The 23,558-nt window shown below is 32.1% G+C and overlaps 1 protein-coding gene across 6 annotated transcripts in view; it reads left to right on the plus strand.

The window, feature by feature from the left end:
* LOC118200199 (TBC1 domain family member 2B-like) overlaps positions 1-23,558 on the plus strand; it is a 146,745-nt gene that overhangs the window by 58,474 nt on the left and 64,713 nt on the right. For all 6 annotated transcript variants that reach the window (XM_035372135.2, XM_035372137.2, XM_035372136.2 and 3 more), the window contains 7 exons: positions 3,826-4,045; positions 5,887-5,993; positions 9,227-9,306; positions 11,120-11,210; positions 19,308-19,422; positions 19,519-19,661; positions 19,916-20,027. In XM_035372135.2, coding sequence (XP_035228026.1) covers positions 3,826-4,045; positions 5,887-5,993; positions 9,227-9,306; positions 11,120-11,210; positions 19,308-19,422; positions 19,519-19,661; positions 19,916-20,027 — 868 coding nt within the window. The remainder of the gene's footprint in view (positions 1-3,825; positions 4,046-5,886; positions 5,994-9,226; positions 9,307-11,119; positions 11,211-19,307; positions 19,423-19,518; positions 19,662-19,915; positions 20,028-23,558) is intronic.

Here is a 23,558-nt window from a genome sequence, read left to right on the forward strand (position 1 = left end):
AATGCCCTCCATTTTCGAAATATTCAGTCTGTCAATTTTCTGGTTCGTAATAATCCCGGTTTGCAGGCACCATAAACAAAATATGTGTAAATCTCTAATAAACCAGACTGGATCGCAGTTAAAGTAATAAACAGAGGAGCGTTCTTCCACACAACATTTATTCACGAACACCAAAGACGAACTGATACATATACATAATTGACATCACAGTTTCTTTTTACAAACAAACACTACCGCCATCTATTGGCAATCTAAAGATATATAATCCTAAACTTAACATGGTGGGTACCGCATGCACTGACGGAAGTTCAAAGGTGATGCAATGTGCTCCGACCACTTTGCATGCTGGCAACAGGACAGCAATCAGTTCTTGTCACGAATAATCACCATCGATGAATTTTAGGCCAGGGCATACGAACCAGAATTGAAACATCAGTCCACGGAGTGGCAACATCCTGGATCACCAAGGCAGCACAAGGTTCATCAGAATCCTTCTCCAGTCAAATTAATAGTGATCGTCGCATATGACATCAGGGGTGTCATTGTTTGCTATTTTGTTCCTCATGGCCAAACAGTGACCGCACAATTCTACAGGAACTTCCTGGTGGGACAGGTACAACGTGGCATTCAGGATAAACGTCCGGATCTTGTGGAAAGTGCAATAATTGTGTACAACAATGCAAAACCACATAAAGCAGAGTGTGTACAGCAGCTACTCCGACATTGGGGATGGGAAGAATTGGAGCACCTACCGTACTGTCCTGACCTTTCACCCTGTGACTTTGATCTCATTCCCAAGATTAAGGAACCAATACATGGTAGGCGGTTTGCAACACGAGAGGACATTGCTAATGCTGTGCGCCAACAGATAACCCAATTCACACATGGTGCAGCAAATGCTGAGGCTGATGGTATTCAGCGCCTCTCACATCATTGGCAGTGTGTGGTGACAGTAGCAGGGAACTACATTTAGGGTCTTTAGGCCCAGGTTTATCATGTCAACTTTATGTGTATTGTGTTATCATTCTTTTGCACGGTGAAGGCCATATTGCCTTGTATACTACCATATTAAATTTGTGTGTTACGATATTTCAGTGCTATTCGTTGTCTACACATGTAGTTAAGACCTTGTCCTTTCGTCTGTATATGTCACCTTTTCCAACTGGACTGGTATCTTCAAGAAAAAAAAAATAGTTGCCATGACTTTTGTTCCAGCCTACGTATATATATTTTGAGTTTTTATGTATTTTTGCCTTGTTGGGAAGTGAGAACTGAATTCATTGAATAAGAAATACTAAAATGTCTGTAAAAAACTGTTTCTTTTTTTGTTTTTTTGTTTTTTGTTTGTTTGCTTAACTTCTTTTATATATCGTTTTAGATTTATTATAGTATTTGAATAGAACATGTGGCAACGATTAGATAATTCTTCAAATGATATAAATTTATATGCATTCAGATTTATAATAGGAATGAAATGCAATGCTATTAAGTGAAGCTAGTGCCAGAGTGTCGCTGTGGTAAACAAATATAGTGAATTTTAAAGAATGCATTTATTCTATTATGTATGCACTATCGACGAAGAAGATTTAATTCAATCCAATACGTTTAAATGAAATGCAAGAAAAAATGCATATAATTTAATATTCCGTGCAAGGAACTCATGTGGTGTACACATCCGATTTTTTTTTTTTTCACATTGATATTCAGCTTGGCTGTCTATGGCCAGGTGTTGTGTTATCATAATGGATCCATTTTTCATCACCAGAGACTATGCAATGCAAAAAAACCCTTTCAATGCTTGGCAAGCAGCATTTTATTTATAAAAAATCAACTAGCAATGTTTCTCGGCTTCAGTTAATATTGAACCCAATTTCCTTGCTTTTGAATCATATCCAATGATTTTAAATGATGTGTAGTTGCTTGTTTAAATCGCTTCTAATGTAAATAATCTAATAATGGCATGAATCTTCATCCAGTAATGCTTCCAATTCTCCTGCTTCATACAGTTTCATCCTTCCGCTGCATTCTGTGTCTTCGACATCAAATTCACCATTCTTAAACTTTTGAAATCACTCGTTACTTCTCTCACTTGATGCAACCTCACCATATGCTTCTACAAGCAATCGATTTTCCTCAGCTGCAGATTTCTTTAAAAGTAAATCAAGAATTCCTGAAAATGATGCTCATTCTGCTCAAAACTCGAATATTTTTGCATGAAAAAAATATATTATGCTGATACAAAGTCACTAATATTTCAAGGGTTAGCAGATGTGCAGCCTTATGATATGACATTTTACATTATATAATTTTAACCATAACTTATTGGTGGCACCATTTTTTGTCAAATGGCAAAGACTTATTTGTTCTCCCATTAGAAAACTGAGAGTTTTTAAATATTGTGATCAGAGAGAACACTAATGCAAAACAGTGGCTTTTCATTCCAGTCTTTGCATTATAAGGGTTAGTTTTAGACATGGCTATTTGGCTAGTCATCAATTAATATTAAAAGTTTTTAATTATAGCCAAATTTGGAATTTATATTTGATCAATTACAAATTTAAGAATATAGTATTAAAAAATACATGTATGAAGAAGATACAAATGAAAAACATTTGAACCTTGAGGTTCAGTTTTTTAATATAATTTGACCAAAATATAATTGAATAGCTGTTCAGATTTTTTGCATTTTCTCTAGAATTGTTCTGTATTAAAACAAGTGTAGACAAGATATGATTATTTAAAAAAATAACACACATAATATGCTAAATTCTTCTTCCTCTAAAAAATACAGAATGTGGCATTTTTTAGAGAAAGGCTATCCATGAGGAAATGCTTATTATACTGGTGTAGTGAAATTGCAACAGTAACACTTTTTTTCCACCTTCCCTTGTATTTAATGAAGACTTTTGTTGAGTATCAGTAAAACTTATCTTTCCACAGTTTGAGTCAAATGACAAAAAGAGTTCGAAGCTTCAAGTTTTCAAATCTGGAATCATTTTCAAGATTTGTGGAAATTAAGGATTTGAATGCCCTATTTTTAATATGAAAATTATATAAGAAACTTCAAAAATTCTCATTATTCACAAAAGTTATCTCATAAGCCATACTTTGGGAACATGTCATTTAACAGTAATATTATGTCCCCCCCCCTATTTACATTTGACTACTATTGGCTTTTTGTAGTTAGATGGTACTTCATGTTTAATTATCACTGAAATAAAGTATGAGCAGTTTTGCAAAAGGAAAATCTCATTAATATGATTCTGTAAATATGTGCTTTTGAGATAAAATCATTGTTTCACACTAAAGTGCTTTAATTTTAATTTTCATGATTTATGAATCATTTTGTTCAATGGATGAAAGTTGTGTATTCTTTCATAATGATTTTACATTCTAAACTTCTATTTCATTATGTGTTTATGTATTGTAGATTTTCAGTAGATATAATCCAGATTAAACTTTTAATGTGAAGTGTTGCTAGACTGAAGTTTTATTAAACCCATACTTTTGATCAGATTTTGATCATTATTAGAATCTACTGCATAAATCTTGTCAGGTGCCAAGCCACTTGTTACTTTTGAAACCTTCACAGTAGTCTTAGTTTTAAAGCCTGTACATGCATATTTACTCAGTCACTTGATGTTTTTGCAAAATTTATTTCAGTTAGTAGTTTTTCTGGATTCTCACAATAGGATCAGGAAGGTTTTATTGTTTTTTTTTCTTTCATTTATCATAACTGAGGATTTAAAAAAAAAATACCCATTGCACTTTTTCAGGTGTGCATCAAATTCTGTTTTAACATTTTTCTGTTTTTGGGGGATCTAGTTCTTTGAAAATGGAAGTTACTGACCTGCAGAAGAGCAATCAGTTATTTCAAGAAATGCTGATGCAGAAAGATAAGACTATAATGACCCTTACAAATGAAGTATTTGAAATGGAAACTGAGAAGCAAGATGAAATGCATAGGAACCGTGAGCCTTCAATTTCTGAAGCGCAGAAGGTAGAGGTCAGCCCTAAAGAAACAATGAGTTATGAGGATTTAAAAGTAAGTGTTTCTCCTCCTCACTCGATAAATGTTACATCTTGTTAAGTTTATTGTTAAAGCAGTATTTTCTAATTTAATTTTATTGTGAAACTCTGTCATCTTAATGCATCTGCTAACATTAAATTAAAATGAAGTATTATTGTCATGATGCATTATTATGAAGCATTATTATTAAAATAATAAATTTATTCTTAGAATATTTTGCAACCTGTAAGGTTTGTGCAGATCTTAATAACTGCTTCAGATGTTCTGTAAGAAACTAACCCTTTACTGAAATGAATGATTGTGCAAAGCTGATCACTTATTGAAATGAATAACAGCTTATGGTAAAATAAGCATTTGTAAATAGCTGATTGAGACTAGGCAAATTCTTCTTAGCATGCAAAGAAAATTGTGTATCACCAATACCAGGTTCTGAGTAAGTTCTATAGCAATAGTGTTCTGAATGGTTCACTTAGGTAAATCTCTTAAACTATTGGCTGACTGCCAGCTTTAACATAGCCTTAATTTTAATTTAAACCCAACACTTGTGATCAGATTTAGATCATTGGAATCTCCAGCATAAATTTTGTCAGGTACCAGGCCATTAGTCACATTTGAGTCCTAAGGGTTATTGAATGCTTCTGGAAGATTTGTGGAAAATTGTTCCTAGGGTTTCAGAAATATGTTTTCTGGAGCATTCTAGAAAACTGTCAAGTTCATGAGAAATTGCTATAGTCTGTTACTTTAGAATAAGCACTTCAATTTTCTCCCAAACCATGGCACATAACCATGGGAATGACAGTTGTGGAAAAAAGATTCAATTGTCTAATTAACTAAAATCCCCTAATTCCTTCTGTGCGGTGATAAGATCACACGCTGAAGGATCTTTGTGCCTGTTTTAAAATAACAATCATCATACTGGAACTTAGCAATAAAAATTTATCAACAGGACTCTTTTGAAGAGTTTCTGCCTGTAATTTCTAATTGAGCTGTTTTATCAATTTTAACCTTTATTGATTCAGAATTATGATATCTACAAATTTATATATGAAATGAATACTTAGAAACTCAATCTAAAGCCATAAATGCACTCGAATATTTACAAAAATTAACAGCAGTATTTTAATATGAACTTTTTTTTCCATATTCAGTTTAATGCAGCAAGCAAAGGAACTTGTTTCTAGAGCAATTTATTGTGAATTCTTTTATACTCTATCTTATTTGATATGTTACAAAAAATTGATTCATGCAAAAAATTACCATTAACACCTCTTATGCTGATATGCTCTTATGTTTATATGCTGTTATTAAATATTTTGTGATTTTGCTGTTGAATTGAATTTTATGGAACATAAGCACCAAGAACTTGATATTTAATAAATAAAGTAAACACACAGAATGTTTATAATAAAAGTTTTGTGCAACTATTTTAAAAAAGCTGAACATTGATATGATGAACTCGAAAAGACTGGCAAAACAGAAAAATGTATCCCAACATTGAATGCTGTGTTGGGAATTTTAAAGGTTTACTGCTGTGCTGCTTTAAAAAGCTTAATTATAAAGCTAAAAAGGCACTAAAAATGTTTATAAGGAGTGAGTGTAATAGTAGACTTGTAGCTGCCTGCAAGGTCAGCAAGAGCATAAGAAACCTTAACACACCCTTTTTAAGTGACTTAAAATCTGAAACCTTTCAGTTTTTTTTAAGTAATTTTAAATGAAGAGTTTAACATTATATGGAATGTATGGAGAAGGTTCAACAACGAAAATAATGTTTTCTTCAAATTTAAGTTTATTATGTATTTTGAGTGTTAAAATGTGTCAAGATGTTCTTTTATAACCTGTTAAATTTATTATTTCAGGATGCAGTTCAAGCTTTTGAATTTCAAAACAGATTTCTGAACAATGAACTTTTAGAGCTTAATAAATTGAGGCGAGATGATGAGGAAAGGTTTCATTTGTTATCTGTGTAAGTATAATTTCTTTTACAGGATGCCTCAGAGGTCTATAAAATATTTATATATTATAATTACTAAATCCCTCATTCTTCTTAACTCATTCTTATTTGTTTTTAAATATTATTTTCATTGGTAACTGTGGGTTGCTGGACCTGCAACAAGAGGTTGCCAACAAATTTAGCAATTCTGATATTTCTTATTATAATAATTTTACAATTACGAAATATTTTTACACAGTGTATCTGAAAATAGATAAGACAATACAAACAAAGAAAAAAGGAAAACGTTTCAATGCATTCTTTTTATAATAGAAATGTTCATTTTACTTACTATGCACGTGATGCTGTCGTTTCGTCTGTTACTTATTTAAAATTTTCACATTGTTCTATGTCTTAAAACTAGAAAGTTAATGACCTAAACCTGAAATAGTATATTACAGTACAAGTGACAAAAGTGACAGTTTCACACATGCGTGTGTGGGATTTGCATAATGCTTATTGGGTCCCACAAAATTTTGTAAATATTATGGGGTCCTGGGGGTCGCAAAAAAATCTCAGTGATAAAAAGGGGTTGAAACCGAAATAAGTTTAAAAAACCCTATTTTAAGCGATTCTTTAGTATAAAACTATTAAGTTTATTTCAAAACTCTGAGCGTAACTGAAAGAAAAATTATTTTTTGCATTACACGAAAAAATTCAAAATTTGCTTCATATCATAATAGGTAACATTACCAATCCATATGTCATGATATTTACAATAAGAACCTTTTGGCTGAGGTATTACCAACTGCAGTCATTTCCTGATTTCTTATACCAATACCATATTAAAAAAGGCTTAGTGAGAAGGAGCTAACTGATCAGTGATGTTGCAGTCAATGTGTGATGTTGTGGGAAGTATTTTCCTGCAATCTGAAGCTATATTCTGGCAATGAAGCTGTAATTTGCATGATTTTATTGCATTCACATTCTGTAAAATTGTGTTTTTCCTTCCATTTAATTTAAAAATTATATCATTAAATTTTTATATTAAAAGTGCTGAAATCGTATTGAAGGTTGATCAGGAATGATGGGAAAAAATGTGCAACTAAAATAATCAATGTTAAATAATTGAAATTAAACAAAATATAGAAGTAAAAGCTAAATAACGATAAATTAGTTTTAATCAATAATAAATACATATGCAATTTAAGTAGAAATAGTTGATAAATATGTTATAAAAATTCAATGAAACAGACAGATGGGAGGTGAGAAAATGTATACTATTGAGATAGAATAGTATACATTTCAGGAATAGTAAATACTCATATTCAAATATTTCAGGAACAGCATTCCATTTCATTTAAATATTTTGGAGGAAATAATGAAAGTGCAAGACAAAGACAAATCTGTTAATAAGTAATTTTCTCTAAGAAACAAAATCAACTATAAGAATTTTTAAATCTAGTAAATACAAAATAGGCTTAAACACTAAGTCTGATCTGAAAATGTATTTTAAATTGGGATTTTAACTTGCTATGTTTAATTGCCTTCTTCTGGAATGTAATTATTATTAAATTTTTAATTCATTTGCAAAACAAATTGATGAAACTCATCTGGCAAAGGATTTACATGTGCATCCTGTATCATATATTCGCAAATTTGAATTGCAATCATAAATGAAAAATTTGTGCAATTTACTGTTAATAGAAGTCATAAAAAGTGTTGTTAATTGAGGAAGGATTTTATTGTCTTATTTTAACAAATAAATATTCTTCTCTGTGAGTGTTAACTTAAAAAGTAAATTAATTTCAACACATTTGTCTATTTAATATGATATTAGTGAGTTTATCTTTAAATAGATTGTTTCGAATGATAATTATGCTTTCTGGTTTACACAGTGTAGTATTTTAATCACCAAGATTTTTTTTTCAATATGAATTCAACATTGCATTTAAAAATATTGATGCTAAAATATCTGGAAACATAAGGTAAAAACACAAAATGTTTCATTTTTTTATGTGAAAGTAACTAGGGCTAAAATGAGTTATCAACAGTTTTACTGACATTAACTTAGCTTGGTGATTCCTGTACATATATACAGCATGCAAAAAATTTAAATGTGACTCATAAGCTCCTGTTAACTATTGATAAATTCCTGAATTGTGATGACACTAAGCTTACTAGCTGAAATTAACGTACTAGCTCGCTAGCTGATTACTTAGCTATAAGAATCCCCTCCTTTCCAACCCCCCCCCCCCGAAAAAAAAGCTACTTTTTAAAAACACCATTCTGTTACAGGATTTACCATAATATTCATACCATTCATGTTCATTTATAATATTTACCAGAAAAAGCATTATTCAATTACATAATCTTTTGATAAATTGATTTAAAAGATGCAATAAGTGTAAATTTGGTTGTTTACATAAATTAAATGAGTATTAAAAATAAATTGCATGGTAACTAACAAAATAAAAAGTAGCATTGTCAGTAAGGAAGGAACTGAGTTACGAATGACATAAAGAATCTTAATTACAAAAAACTGTAACAATGTCATTGTGTTCAAACTCGGCGAGAAGAATTTTCATTAGAACTTTTTACTTTTCAGCAGGAATTCATCTTTTATCATTGCTTGCTGTGCTTTAAATTTGTCTCTTCCTTTTCATGTTTTTCATAGACAGTTTCATTTTATGCTGATGGTTTGTGATAGTAATTGTTCCTCTATTCTGCAATAAACATTTTGTTAAAAAAACAGGGATTGGCTTATCTGTCTTCAGTTAATCGTAAGTTGATTATAGGGTATAACAGTGGGCAGCCTATTTGTCATAATACCTATAAATGAGAATGCTACTTGATTATTACATAATAGATTCATATTCATAGTACAGGAAAAAAGTCTCCAGAATTTTTTTTTTAAACCCAGACCTTTTTTTTTTTTTTTTCCAAAACCAGACATCTTTTTTTTTTTTTTTTTTTTTTTAAACCAGAAAACACAGCTAGTATTAAGTATTGAGGGGCAGGAATGAAGCTGATTACCACTGCTGCAATATAAACTGAAATTTGCAGTAAAAAGTAATGTAATGAAACTGAATTATATACACAGTAAAATGTAAATTTTGCAACTGCTCAATTAACTAAATGGAAATGTAATATTTAGACCTGATCTGCACAATAATGCAGAATGTAGATTAGATTTGAAACTCATTAATCTTCATTTTCTAAGTATGTATTCTATTTTTTTTTTTTTTTTTTCTTTCTTTTTTTAGAAAGTGCAGTGAATGGGAAGCTCGCAGTTATCAAATGCAAAGTAAATTGCTCTTTCTGTTGAATGAGCTGAAACGAACTGGTATGATATTTTATATTGATGTCTTAGCTAAATTATTCATATAATTATAACTTCATCTATTTAATGCCATTTTTGTTTTCATTTTGCAAATAATTGTTTACATTTTTGCCAAAGTAAAAAAGTAGCCCATCCATAAGACCATTTATTTATTTTCCAGATCATAGCAGTGCCTTCTTTATCTTTATTTGTTAATTCTCTATCTGTATGAAAACATATTTTTCTAATAGTTGCATGACTTTTTTGATTTGGAAATCTAAAACCCTTAAAGATCTGTAGAATTAATGTTTTTAAATAGGATGGCAATACATTACATTTTACTTGGTAAGACCATCTGTATTCGATAGATAAAATTATTTGTTGTAGAGAAAGCTGTGTGGTTTTTGTTGTTTCAATGACATATTGTAATTGGGCTAGTATAGGCTGGCTATTCTATTATAACTATGGGACTAGAACATGTTTTCTGAATGCTTAGTATAGTATCTTGCAAGTCAGGCAAAAGCTAGTTTCCATCTCAGTGCCAACAAATATCATTCTCATTTATGGAGAGGGGTGTCACTGTATTAGCTCCCTTTACAGAGCCTCTGAGAGTTATGAAAAAATATACACTTGTTGTGTAAGTTGCAGAATGATTTGGTGGGTGAAATTCAACGTTGTATGTGTGGTTGATTGCATTAACATCTAGTCAACACAGTAGTTTGTCTGCCCTCTGTAAAGGTTAATTGCTGACCATCATTCCAGGACATCATCAAGGAGGACATTTCTTTTTTCTTAGGTGTTCTAGTTGCACCTTCTGTATTTGATGGACAGGTAGAAAGAATTTGTCATAATAATTATAAGATGGTGTCATAAGATGGCTGTTGTTCTCTCTGGCTGCTCTCTTTCTGATGAGTGCAGAACTTTAATCCTTAGCAGTCATATATTAGCATTTTACCATTTGAGCAAAATTAGCTTCCACTTAAGCAACAAGAAATACCAGGGTTATTTATAATGATAGACATTGTTACATTTGCTCCATTTTCCCTATTTTAAGTAAATATTCAAGTGAAGTACAAGATTTCTACTAAAGAAGTATAATTTCATTAATTTAAAAAAAAGCTCAGGGTAGGGTAATATATATTACTTTTTTTTTTTATTTGTGAAACTTGAGTCCTGTAGTAACTGCAATTGGCATGGAACAAATTTTACTTCTTTTTCCTAAAAGTTTCCAAATTGTAATAGTGGAATTTGAATTTCAAAACTCATTTTTATCGTTTATTTCCATGGACTTTGTTGAAAAATATGAGCTTTATGGAAAGGTCCCATAAACAAGTTTCATTTGTTGTTCAGATGTGCAGAGCCTTCTAGTACTTTTCTTTATGCACAGACATCACATACTGTTAAATTACATGATTGTATTATACATTGATTTTCTGCTTAGAACTGATTTTAAGAAGCTTTACTCATATGCCTATTGAACTATGATAATAGATTCTGCAATGCTGAATTCTGAATCTTGCGTACATTCTTCATTGAAAACACAGTAATTCTCAATTCTCCCTTCTTAATCACATAACATATGGTATTTGCCTATGTCATTGCACAGACTCGAAAAAACTTCTTACTTGCATGCATGCACTTCTTCAAATTTCATTGCAATATCTTTCACTGTGCTTAAAAAAAAAAAAAAAAAAAAAAAAAAAAAAAAAATACTGAAACTGTCTATTTTCTCTGTATTACCTGTTTACTAGAAGCAAATGATGTTAGTAAAATTATTTAATGATAGTTAATATAGTATAATTTTAATAGATAAAAATTTTTATTTTTATTTTACTAGGTAATTCCAATCACAAGATTGTAAGTGAGCTTTTGCAAGAAGGTAGGGAAGAAGGTGCTGCATTCACGAATATAATACCATCCTGGTCAAGGTAATTTTTTGCTTTTTCTTTTGTCATTGAACATACTTGAAGCTTCTAACATCATGTTACTATGTCAAAGCATTTATCATTCAGACAGCCTAACTGCTTGCTCTACTGCCATTCCATATTCCATACAGTATAAAATCTTGAATTTATCATGTGCACTGAAGAGCAGATCTCCAGTTCTCAAAGGTATTGGCAGTTGAGAAGATCTTTAAATTTCCTGTTTTGTTTCTTTAATTAATTATGCACAACCCATAATGGATATCTGCTCAAGGAAAGGAATCTTTAATCTATCTAATCTTCAGAGGAATCTTTTAAGGAAATTGATATATTTCATTTATTTTACATATGAAGAAAATCATGCTAGCATACATAAAATCAGACCATTTGTGTAAATTCCAACCGCGATTGAACTATAGGTGTCCTGTGGTCTTAAAAAGCTGGCCACAATATATTTTCTATTCTGCATTTGAAGGAATGTTATATTTTCATTTATTGTATTTTGTTTTTTACAAAGATGATTTAAAAATACATTGTTTTAACTTCTGCAATGCAAATGTGAACACTCTTTACTTCAAAAGTTAGGCAATGGATTATTTATTGGCCTAAGCACATTAAGTGCTGGATATTTAATTGCTTTGCATCAGCTAAACAGTGAAATTAATTTTTCATTCATATAAGCCTTAAAACTAAACTATACTAAAATAGCAGTAAGTAAATAATTTTCAAATTCTTTGCCTTTATTGAATTATTTTTAAAATTAAGGTGATAAAATTATTTTTAATTTCTTAAAACAAGGCACATACCATATTTATGCTCAACTAAAATTGAACTGATACATTATTTTTATATTCCCTTTTTATGGTTGAGAAAAGACTTGTAGATTAATCCTTCAGGTGGCTCTATCTATCTGTGTGTTTAAAAATATTTGTTGTGATACTCTCAAGTACACAAACTTGTCTCTTGCAGAGGATTAATGTGGGATAAATATTGAAAGAAAAAGAATGAAGGTACAAAATTGGAGGATTACTTTGGAATTATGATCAGGAAAGTGTCACTTATTCATGGCCTTTTGAAGGAACTTCAAGATTTCAGGACTCAACCCTGGGCACATTTGGAGAGTTAAATTAACAGCAATAGGATTATCTGTGCTTAGTTTTAATTTATTTTCCATTAATGTATTTTGGTCGAATGTATTGAAAGTGTTGTAGTATACATTCATTGAAATTAATTTAGTAACATACTGTATTGAATTATTTTTCTTGTTTTATCTTTAGTCATCATAAAATAAATAAAATAAGAACATCTAAATAAATTTACAGCCAGTGTTATTTAAATTAGGGAAATAAATAAGATGAATAAAGTGGTAATTTCAGTTTTGCTCTGTACGTACATACAAAAATAGAATTAAAAATTCTAGACTTGTATTTTATCAAAATAATTTCAAAATAAAATAGTTTCATAAAAGTTAATGTTTGCAGGTTAATATTGTAAGGTGAAGGTTAATACTCGGAAGTAAAATATTTGGGTAAAGGTAGCATGCAAATAAAAGTCACGAACCTTCTACACTGGTTATCATAATTTAAGGGAAAATCCCCAAAATCACGCTTACTGGAAAAGTTACATGTAGAATTTTATGAAACTTACCCACAATATACAACACATAGTAAGGTATAAAATAACATAAAAATAAATTACCAGACAATTATGGTAGTATAGAAATTAGCACATGTATAAAATGAACGAATTGAAGGTGTCAGTTTACTATAGGAAAAGTACCTTCAATAGGGAATATGGTCGCCTCTAGAAGCAATATAGCACATACAGTGATGCGTGATGCTTTCAATTATGCGGTCTATCAGTTTTATAGGAAGCGAGAGCTATTGCTCATGCAAAGCTGTTGCAAGCGCGGCAAGGGTCTGAAGGGGCAGACTGAGAGTAGCTAAACGTCTCTCTAAATCATCCCAAACGTGCTCAATAGGACTCAAGTCCGGGGATCGAGCTGGCCACTCCATGCGCATGATTGTTTCCTGTTGAAGATAATCATGTACGATGCGAACCCTGTGTGGTCTTGAGCTATCGTCCTGTAATAGGAAAGCATCACCTATTGCCCCGGCACATGGGCGCACATAAGCATCAAGGATGTCATCCCTATAAACCGGAGCATTCACGGTTTCCATTGGAAAGACATGGAGGTCTGTGTGTCCATCCAAAAAGATGTCACCCCAAACACAGACACTGCCTCTTCCGTATGCATCTCTTTAACAAATGTTTGACGGATGATAATGGGATCCAGGTTCTCTCCATATAAAATAACGCCTACTATCGCTTTCTAGACTGAACCTGAACTCATCCGTAAAGAGAACAGCCCTCCACTGGTCAAGTGTCGTACTGCAAATGGTCCCTCCTATGGCGTGACGTGAGCGGCATGCAAATGGCTGGTCGTCTCGCATACAGATCACCTTCGTGAAGCCTTCTACGCCCAGTTGGCATTGACACCAACCTTCCGGTGGCTGCAGCAAGTGAGGATCTAACAGGAGTCAGAGTAGTGGTTCTATTCCTGTGTGCATATAACGTCAAATATCGGTCATCAGTGTTCGTCGTAGTATTTGACACGTGTGCATCTATTAATTTAATTTCCAGTTTTCAGAAATTCAAGAAGTTGCGAAAATTCATTAATATTTTTTTCACCACGTTTTGTCACGTTGCCGAATTACAAAATACACTCTTTTTCAAAAAAAGCGAAGCACCATGAAGGAAGTGGTTGTATAGCTCATACACAGATTATAAAATGATTAAAATATCAAGGTCATAATACCTGTTCAGGGCTTACAATTAGCCTTTGAGTGTTCAAATTAGTAGTTGATCGAACCGCCCCTGGTGGCAATACATGCTTGAATTCGTCGAGGCAAGGAGTAGTAGAGATTCCTAATGTCATCCTGTGACACATTCTGTCAAGCATTCATCAGTTGTTGCTCAAGATCTGCAATATATTGTGATGCCCGTATCTGGCGGCCTACCATGCCCCAGACATGCTCGATTGGTGAAAGGTCTGGTGACTTTGATGCCAAGGATGAGTATCAGCCGCACGGAGACAGTCCAGAGATATACGATCGGTATGTGGCGTGACATTATCTTGTTGAAAAATAGCCCCAGGATGGCGTGCCATGAAGGGTAATGCAACCGGCCACAGGATGGTATCAACATATCGCTGAGCTGTTAAAGATGTACCGAGGATGACTAAAGATGTCCTACTGTCATAAGATATAGTGCCCCACACCATCACACCAGGGGTTATAGTTGGCCGTCCTTGGTGGAACCTCCTAGAGGCCGAATCTGTGGTTTGAAATCGCCTCCAAAGTCTATGAACCACAGAAGGACTCACATTTAGCCATCTGGCCACTTCTGTTTGACTTTATCCTGCCTCTAGTTTCCCAATGGCTCTCCATCGTAGTTCTGCAGGCAAAGGATGCCTGGAGGTCATTGTTACGAATTGGCCATCTCAAATTTCTGATGTCACTATCACAGTGAAATATGTGCTCTTGCTCTCAAACATGGACTTTTATTCTCCTCGCAGATATCGTATTCCGAGTGCAGCGCCATTAATTTGCATATTGCAGTTTTACTCAGTTACTCTTACTTGACAACATATTCAAATTTTATATGGTTTGGCTTATTTTTGAGGGAGTTATCACTATTCTTGTGATTATTCCTTAACCCGTAACAGGGGAGGTGAAAAAGTTGAACATAGCAGGGGACCTATGGTCTCAGAGACTGCGCATTATAATAAATTTTAAAAATTGTCCAATTAAAATATCATCATGATATTTCACTTATATGTTCTTTGAACATTTTACTCTGAAAAGAATATATGTTTTTACACTTTAAAGTGAAATTAAATTTATCCCAGAAAATTTCCCCATAGCCTTAAATTTTTCAATGAAAATTATATGCTGCACTAAATTCTATAAAACTAAAAATAAGAATGCATCTATTTTGAATTAACTATTTTACCTATATTATTTAATATTTAAAGCAAATTTTAACTGGAGAAAATTGTATGTAGCACAATACAGAAAAATTTTGACAGTACCTGAAATATCAGTATCTCACTGATTTTCTGATAGTAAGATAGTAAACAATTTAGTTTTCGTCTTCTTTAGCACATTCATTGCATAACTTTCGAGTGCATTCCAAACAAACAGGGTCTTGGCAAGATAAACATAAATATGCTGTCTTTCTTTTCTTGCTTGGGGGGCACAGACGACATGTTTTCCTTGATTTTAATTTTGCTTCTTTTGTGCACTGCTCCACATCCTTAGATTCAGCTTCTTTTCCTAAAATCCGCTTTATCGTCAGGTGCAATTCTCGATTTATTCTTGGATTTTTCACTCTTGTGTGTAGTAGTAGTTGGACTAATTCTCTCGCTAATTCTTTCAAAAATACCATTCTGGTCATAACAGGGTTTTGGTTGTAACCTTGGTGCAAAATGTATGTGTTTACTGTACTCGTATCTACTAACCAGTAGAAAAGAGCCATAGACCAATGCGTTGTTCTCCTACTACAGGAATGGACAGAACATTTTTCATCTAAAGCATCAACAACACCTTTGGTTCTGTTATAAAAACCAATTATTTCAGGTTTCTGTGTTTCCGAGTCTGTTTCTATGGAATGATGCAATGATGACATCAAAACCACTGCTCGCCTTTTCTTTGGAACAAATGAAATCAAGGTTATGTCCTTAGTAAATCCATACAATGTTGACTTACATGGAAGAAAATCTTTCGGAATTTCTTTTTTATTTTTTTTAACAGTTCCAACGTATGTCAGTCCATTTTTCAACAATTCTGTGGTAAGTTCTATGGAAGAAAACCAATTGTCTGCTGTTACATTCCTGTTCGTATTAAAAATTGGTTTGCTCAAACGCAGAACAGCTTGACTTGGTTTGCTGAATTTTTTCCAACTCTCCTCTACCAGGGTTCGTAGCGGTCCTTACAAGTGCTTATAAGTCCTTATATTTGAAAATAAAATATAAAGGCCCTTATAGGTGCTTACTTTTTCTTTAAAGCCCTTTTTTTTTTTTTTTTTTTTTTTTGTTTTTAGTGCTTATGTTTTGCTTTTAGTGCTTTTTTTAATGAACGCGCATTTTCCCCCGTACCAAAGCCGAAACTAAATAAACAACTTTTCTTCCTTATATGGAACGTCAGATGGTGAATCATACTCCCGAAAGTAGCTTTTCCCCCTTTCTCTGCATTAACGTAACCTATGGTGCGCGCGAGAGTACAGACAGGTGCACGTCGCTCTATTGGTCAAAAAATTGCGAAAACCGTAGAAAATTCCGGTACATTCGGTATTCTTTTCCTCCCACCCAAATACTACACACGTTTGAATTTCTATCCAGAGTTTAATTTGAATTCTCGTTCCGCGTAGTCAGTTCATATTCGTGTTTATTATGATCGTTATGCTTATATTATGAGCATATGTATGAATATTTATAATAATATAGTTGCAGTAGCTGCTGAAGTGTAGATGAACTTCCAAAAATGGGTGTATTTTTACACAGATTAGCTTTCTAAGGAATAATATTCGGAATGGTTTAAATAAAAGGAAAGTAATCAAATAGTCAAAATAATTTTTTTGTTTTGTTTTGTTTTGTTAATACATTATACAGTACGGAGGTTGGGAGGTTCTCCCCTTTCCCCGGAAAATCTCTAATGTTGAAGCAGCGGACTTTTTTTTTGTCACTGTCCAATCTGGATTGAATAGGACTAAAAGTTTTGCGGTCTACCCAACCCAAGCGAAGAATGATTCTATTCCGGAGATTTAACGCAGTCTGTTCAAAATTAGAATCAAAAACACCCCAGATTAGTAAGTCTCTTTCTTTTCCTTTATTTAGTTCTTTATTCTCTGAATACGGGCATCTGTTGATTCCGATTCTGATTGCGTAATATCACGTATGGAAGAATTACGTCACACGTATTGCACAATAAGGTTTGCGTTATTTTTCAGATATAATTAATTTTGATGTTCAGTCTGAGATTTATTTATGAACACTTAGAAGAGTTTTACTGTGCTTTCTAAGCAGAATATTTCTCAGTTCCGTTGTCTATTTTTATATGATGCACATATTGAAATGTCAAAATCATTTATTTAGCCGAGAAATCTAAAGAACGGCTACAATCTCCCCCCTTCCCCTTTTTCCAGTTACACTCGACTATATGGAATATTCGGCAATTTCCGAGTATGCGGGTTTGTTAAGCTTTTACTGTTAAAGGATGACTGCATGAAGCAATTTCCCATCTCCTGATTTCCGAAATGTTCCTCTTTTTTACTTAAATTACTTTGTTTGGAATATATATTAAGGGAAAACTGTTATGCAATGAAAATTTAGAAAATGTTCAGAATTTTGCTTTAAGTTAAATTATTAAAATATTAATATGAGTGGAAAAGTAAATTGTATTTATTATTAGGTGCCAAGCGAATACAATTAATATAGCTTATTATTATTTATTTTCCATATTTTGAACTGAAATTTCATCATTAAATCTTGTAATATAGTTTAGTTCTGCATAGTTTTTTTTTCTCTCATTGTAAAGGAATTCTGTAAATTGAACTGTTATTTAAAATTTAAAAAAAAAAAAAAAGTTAATTGTTTTCCATGGTTGAGGTAATGCTCATTCTCTTAATAAATATTGCATTGCTCATATTTTAAATTGCAAGTCTAATTTTTCTTTTAAGGTTATGCAGTTGTGTATAATGTAATTAGACAGATGCTTATTTTTTTTCTTAAAATGTGCTTGAAAAGTGCTTATAGGTGCTTATTTTTTTAACTAAAATGTGGCTACGAACCCTGTCTATGCTAATTCCATCAGAGTCTTTCCCACAGTAAAGATATGCATTGTAAGCATAATTATTCCGAGCAACAGTCAAACACATAACTTTTAATCCATATTTCACAGGCTTTTGGGGCATATACATTTTAAAGCGACACTTTCCTCTGAATCCAACAAGCATTTCATCAATGCAGACGCAAGTGCCTAATGTGTACACTTTCTGGGAGTTATAAATGAATAAATTCATCACTTCAGAAATAAGTGCTGTCGGATCAGATTTCTTTCGTTCTTCCCTATCATCTGGATTATCAAATCGCAAATTTGAAAGTAAAAATTTAAAACGTTTCACTGTCATAACTGCACAAAAAATATTGTGGCCAGCTCCATCCGTGGCAAATAAATATTCAATATCCTCATGATTGGATTTGAAGACTGATGTGTAAATAAGTAAACCCAAAAGAGCTCTCAGTTCATCAACACAGGTGTAGTCAATTTCACCTTTAATCGGACCACATATATTTTTTATTTTCCTTTCAATTTTTAGATTTGTCCATTTCACAATTATGCTTAAAAGTTCATCAGTAAAAAGTAGTTTCCATACATTTTTTTGGATCTGAATAAATTTTTCCATAAGGTCTTAGTCCAGGAAGTCTTACGATATTGTGAGCTGGCCTTCTAACTTTTCGATTTGGTTCAGCGGATAACCATTTGAACCGATTTTTTCCATAGTAGTGTTTTACGGAATTAGTTGTTTCTAGATCAGAGAAATCATTGCTATCTGCAGAAAATTCGGAGTCTGTTGAGTGGGCACCTTTCACAGAAATTTTCTTCACAGTCATCTTCTTTACTAAAATCACTTCCAACTTTGTCTAGAATTTTTTTCAGTTCTTCTGCATAACGCGGATCAGAAGGATAAATGAATCTTCGCGGACCTAACTTCAGAGCCATGTGTTCACTACTGCCGAAAATTGTAATACTGAGAGGGAGGTGAGGTCTCACAGACCGCTCTAGAAGAATTTCAACAGATACACTTGCCAAAGCATTCCGATAAGAAGAGGTCACGAAACGGGAAGCTAGGGGAAGAATCCATTCAATTGGACAAAGCATGCAATAGGGGTGATGGGAGGAACATGTGGCGTGGTCCGTCAGACCGCACATCCACTGTTACGGGTTAATTTATGATAACCAGTGTATTTGACGTTTGTGTTATTTATATTTATAGTCAATTTGTAACCTATGTTTAAAATTAAACTTTTTTTTTTCCTTCTAGGGAGAATATGTATGATGAATTAGGTTTTAATTGGAAGTGGGCTAAGGAAGATCTTTTATCTACAAAAGCTTCAAACTTAAAGCAAAAGTCTGAAATTATATCTAACAAAGCAAAGGTAATGTTTTTATTTCTATATTAACATGTTGTTATCAATATATCCCTTTATATTACTGTCATTTTTATTCTTAATTGTCTTTTTAAAAATAAATAGGATCCTGAACTAGCAACTTGGCACTCCAAGTGGGACAACTTCGTGGTTTCACTGGGTTCAAAAGATTTGCAGCGTTCAGCAGAACTGAAGGCCTTGATAAGAATGGGTGTTCCCCATGAATACAAGGGGAAAATATGGAATGGGTAATGTCTTAATTAAAAATGTCACTATGTGAACATGGAATGGGTAATGTATTAATTAAAAATGTCACTATGTGAACATGGAATGGGTAATGTCTTAATTAAAAATGTCACTATGTGAACATGGAATGTGTAATGTCTTAATTAAAAATGCCACTATGTGAAATTGTAGCTTACTTTTAATTATGTGTATGCATTTACGTCCTCTAATCCAGGTGTAATTAAGAGTTTGATTTAGTTTTTTGCTTCTTTTTTAGATGTGTAAAGATGTGGTTAAAGAATGAGAAACAGCACCTGACGTCAAATTATTACAATATTCTTCTGACTTCAAAAGAGTATATCTCAAAATTAGATCCTTCTTCAAAGCAGGTTTGTTTGGAATAGTTCTGAATTTGTTATCTAAATTTTTTTATTTTTTATTTTCTATATTTATATACATAGCATAAATATGCATAATATAATAAAATAAAAACAATTTTCAAAATTAAACTAATTTAAAAAAGTTTAAAACCTATTAAGTACTTAATGTATATGATGATAAATTTTAAGGAACAAAATTGGGATCGTTTTGCATGAAGACCAATAACATGAGAAATATCAATATATCTTTAGTGAAACAAAAAAATGTGAAATAAAGAGCATAAAATCCTAAAGTAAAAATAAATTATTGTTTCAGATGTAGTTGTAATCCATTTTAAACAAATAATACTTATAAAGAAAAGAAAAATATATTTATTCAAAAATAAAATATTTCCCTCTTTTTCTATATACAGTCAAAAGTCGTTAATCCGGACTCATCGGGACTTCGGCGATTCCGGATTATCGATTTTTCCAGATCATCAGTTTAAATCTTGTAAGATGGCATGCAGAAATCCTAAAATTAAAAATATGAAACCGTAATTTATGAAATAAAGAACAATTATAATCTAAAGGGTATCAAAATTTACAAAAAAAAAAAAAAAAGCTTAATATTTATTTGTTTACTTTATTAAACACTTCTTTCAATGTAAGTTGTTTAAGTTGCTTCGTTTTATGTGATAATACTTTCTCTTTAATTCTATAAAAAGACATAATTTCTTCTTCAGTTACAAAGTTCCGCTGTTCAAGTCTCGTTAATTGCTGTGCCGAGAATACCGACTAACTTGTCAATCGAAATTTTTTCGTTTTCACTAACATCTCTGTCACATTCTTCATGTCTTTATCCATTTTTTGCAGCAATTGTTTGCAGCTTTTTGTTTGATGGACATCGAAACATACTTTCGTTTTGTATGATCCTTTGGGAGCTCCAGAATCGGAAATTCTATTTGACATAATCGAAAGTTCAAGTTTACTTTTATAAAATTGTTCTTACAGTCTGCAAAAAATAATAAGCTGGATCCAATTCGAAGATTAAGGAACAACGCAATCATCAACATTAACTGAAATAGATAATTGGATAATTTTAGCTTATACCGTCCGTTATACATAAAACACGCACGCGAAAACGTTATGCGCAGTCGTAAAAGGTCTTACGCGCATGCGTAAACGCCTATGCGCATATGTCAACGCAGCGTATGTGCAGAAAGTTTTTAGCTTTGAGGTCCGGATTATAGGTGTCTGAATTAACGACTTTTGACTGTATTTATTCTGAATTTTGATAGAGAGAGAGTTTTTGAATGGGTACTTTGATAAATAAAATTACAGATTTTGACTTTAATTATAATAGTATGAGGAATGAATAGTTTTTTTTTAAATGTAGTCAAGTAGTTGTGTTTCTGACTGATGCATTGAATAAGATAGATTAGAGCAGTTGATGACAATAATGAATTGCATAAACATATTTCAAAAATTAGGAATTATTTAATTATTCAGACAATAAAATTAGTTAATTATTCAGACAAGAAATTACAAAAGAAATATAGTAACACCTGTTATGTTCTCCTGATTTATGCTGGTTTGTTATGACATTCTGTTAAAAAACAATTTATGAAAATTAAAAATTGATGTCCAGGAATTTTCATGTTGCTGCATCTTAGTATCCAGAAAAGTATTCTGGACATAACACTGCTACACTGGTAATAATCACAAAGCTAGGTGCCATTCACCTTGAAAAAGCTACATGCCAGTATTTTCCAAACTATGGTCCAGGAGACAATTTTTGGTGGATTGTAGAATATTCTGGAGATATATAGAGGTACCAGAAAATAACTAAAATGACAATGCTGCAGATGAGCATTGCTTAGTTACAGACTATGTCACTAGGCCTTGTTTATTTAGGATTTTTTGCACATATTTGCCAACAGGCATGGAACTAAGTAAAATATTTGTTCTTTCCATTGATGTGTATGTGTTCTTATTCACAGTGTCCTGCCATTTTTGTAATGGGCAATCCCAAAGAACTGAAAAAATGTTTTTTTTTTGTGTAGGAAAAATGCAATTGAGACTTTTGTTATTCTTCAGCAAACTTTTAAAGATGATGCTTTGAGTATTTCAGATTAAAAAAATGGCAACATATCAAATGAAAACTGCTAGTATTTGGACATCCATTGATGAGTATAAGTGAGGAAAACATTAAGAAAGTGTGACATGCTGCATATGAAGATTGTCAAATAAACCACCATTCACCTGGTTTCTGAAGAAATTCTATTTTAAATTCATGGAAAAGAGCAAAATCATGTTTTTGTCTCATTTCCACTACTCACCTAATCTTCCTCTTGCTGATTTTGATTCCCCCCTTATTTTCACAGATAAAGAAAGCTTTCGAAAAGGAATTCTATGGTGTGGATGAGATACAAGGAAATATATTACTTCTCTTGAATAATGTTCTATGTCATGAATGTCAGAACTATTTTTGTGTTTTCATGGTGGGCAAACCATGGTAAAAGTATCAGTGCTGATATCGAACAATTTGGAGAACTAAAATATGTAGGTGTAACACAAATGTTTAAAAATAGTTTGTTATTTTGGGGTAACACCTCATATTTATCTCATAACTTCCAACGCTCAAAGTTTTTACTCAGATGCATTTTCATCTCTCTCTGAGTAGGTCACCTAATCTCTTGGTTTCTTAATTGTTTTTAGCCTTTACTGAGAAAATTGTTTCCCAGCAATAAATGAAATGTATTGAATGAAGGAAACTTAAGTTGTGCAAATTGCATTCCTCCACTCCTAGTAATTTTCAGCATAATTTTTCATGTTAAATTTTATTTGATCTGACTTTTCTCAATCAACTGTGGACATCTGTAGAACATTTTATGAACATTCATGCATTCTTTAATCATTGTTAATATTTGTGTTTAATTTTGTTTTACACCAAAATATGGTATGCTAATGAGTTTATCTACATAATAGTATGTACATTAATTATTGATTTTTTTATTATTTTTAAAAGTGCTTTGATCAGTAAGATTTTCTTCCCTACTCAGGATTCTCAAAGTATGAAAGTGAAAGAAGCTTTTGAAGTCAAATTAGGTTAAAAAACATACAATCTAATTAAACATTAATGTATTTTATGCCAGAATCATACAAATAATTCAATAATCTAAACCATGCATTTTGAAGTGAATTTAAGTTAAATTCGAAGTTCTTTTGAAATGGTGTCATGGCGACAGCTGCCAGGTAGGTTATCGGTAGATATATTTTAAAGTTGGCAGGTTGGTATATTTCAGAATTAGCAGCTGTGATATCTTAATTATAATTGAAAATTATTGTAAATTAATTGTTTATATAAATTCTAAGTTTATTTTATTATGCCATTATATTATTTACTTTTAACAATCTTTTTTTATGTTTTATTTCATATTTTATATGGATGTAGGTGGCAATAAATTAACAAGTGGTGAGGCTAAAATGTATGTGAGCACTGTTGTAGTCTAACAAGGGAAAAATATTGAATATACCATGCATACTTATTTATTAACT

The sequence above is a fragment of the Stegodyphus dumicola genome, chromosome 4, assembly GCF_044657685.1.
Source record: "Stegodyphus dumicola isolate Sdum_Otavi_A_Nest chromosome 4, ASM4465768v1".
In the NCBI taxonomy this organism is placed as follows: domain Eukaryota; kingdom Metazoa; phylum Arthropoda; class Arachnida; order Araneae; family Eresidae; genus Stegodyphus; species Stegodyphus dumicola.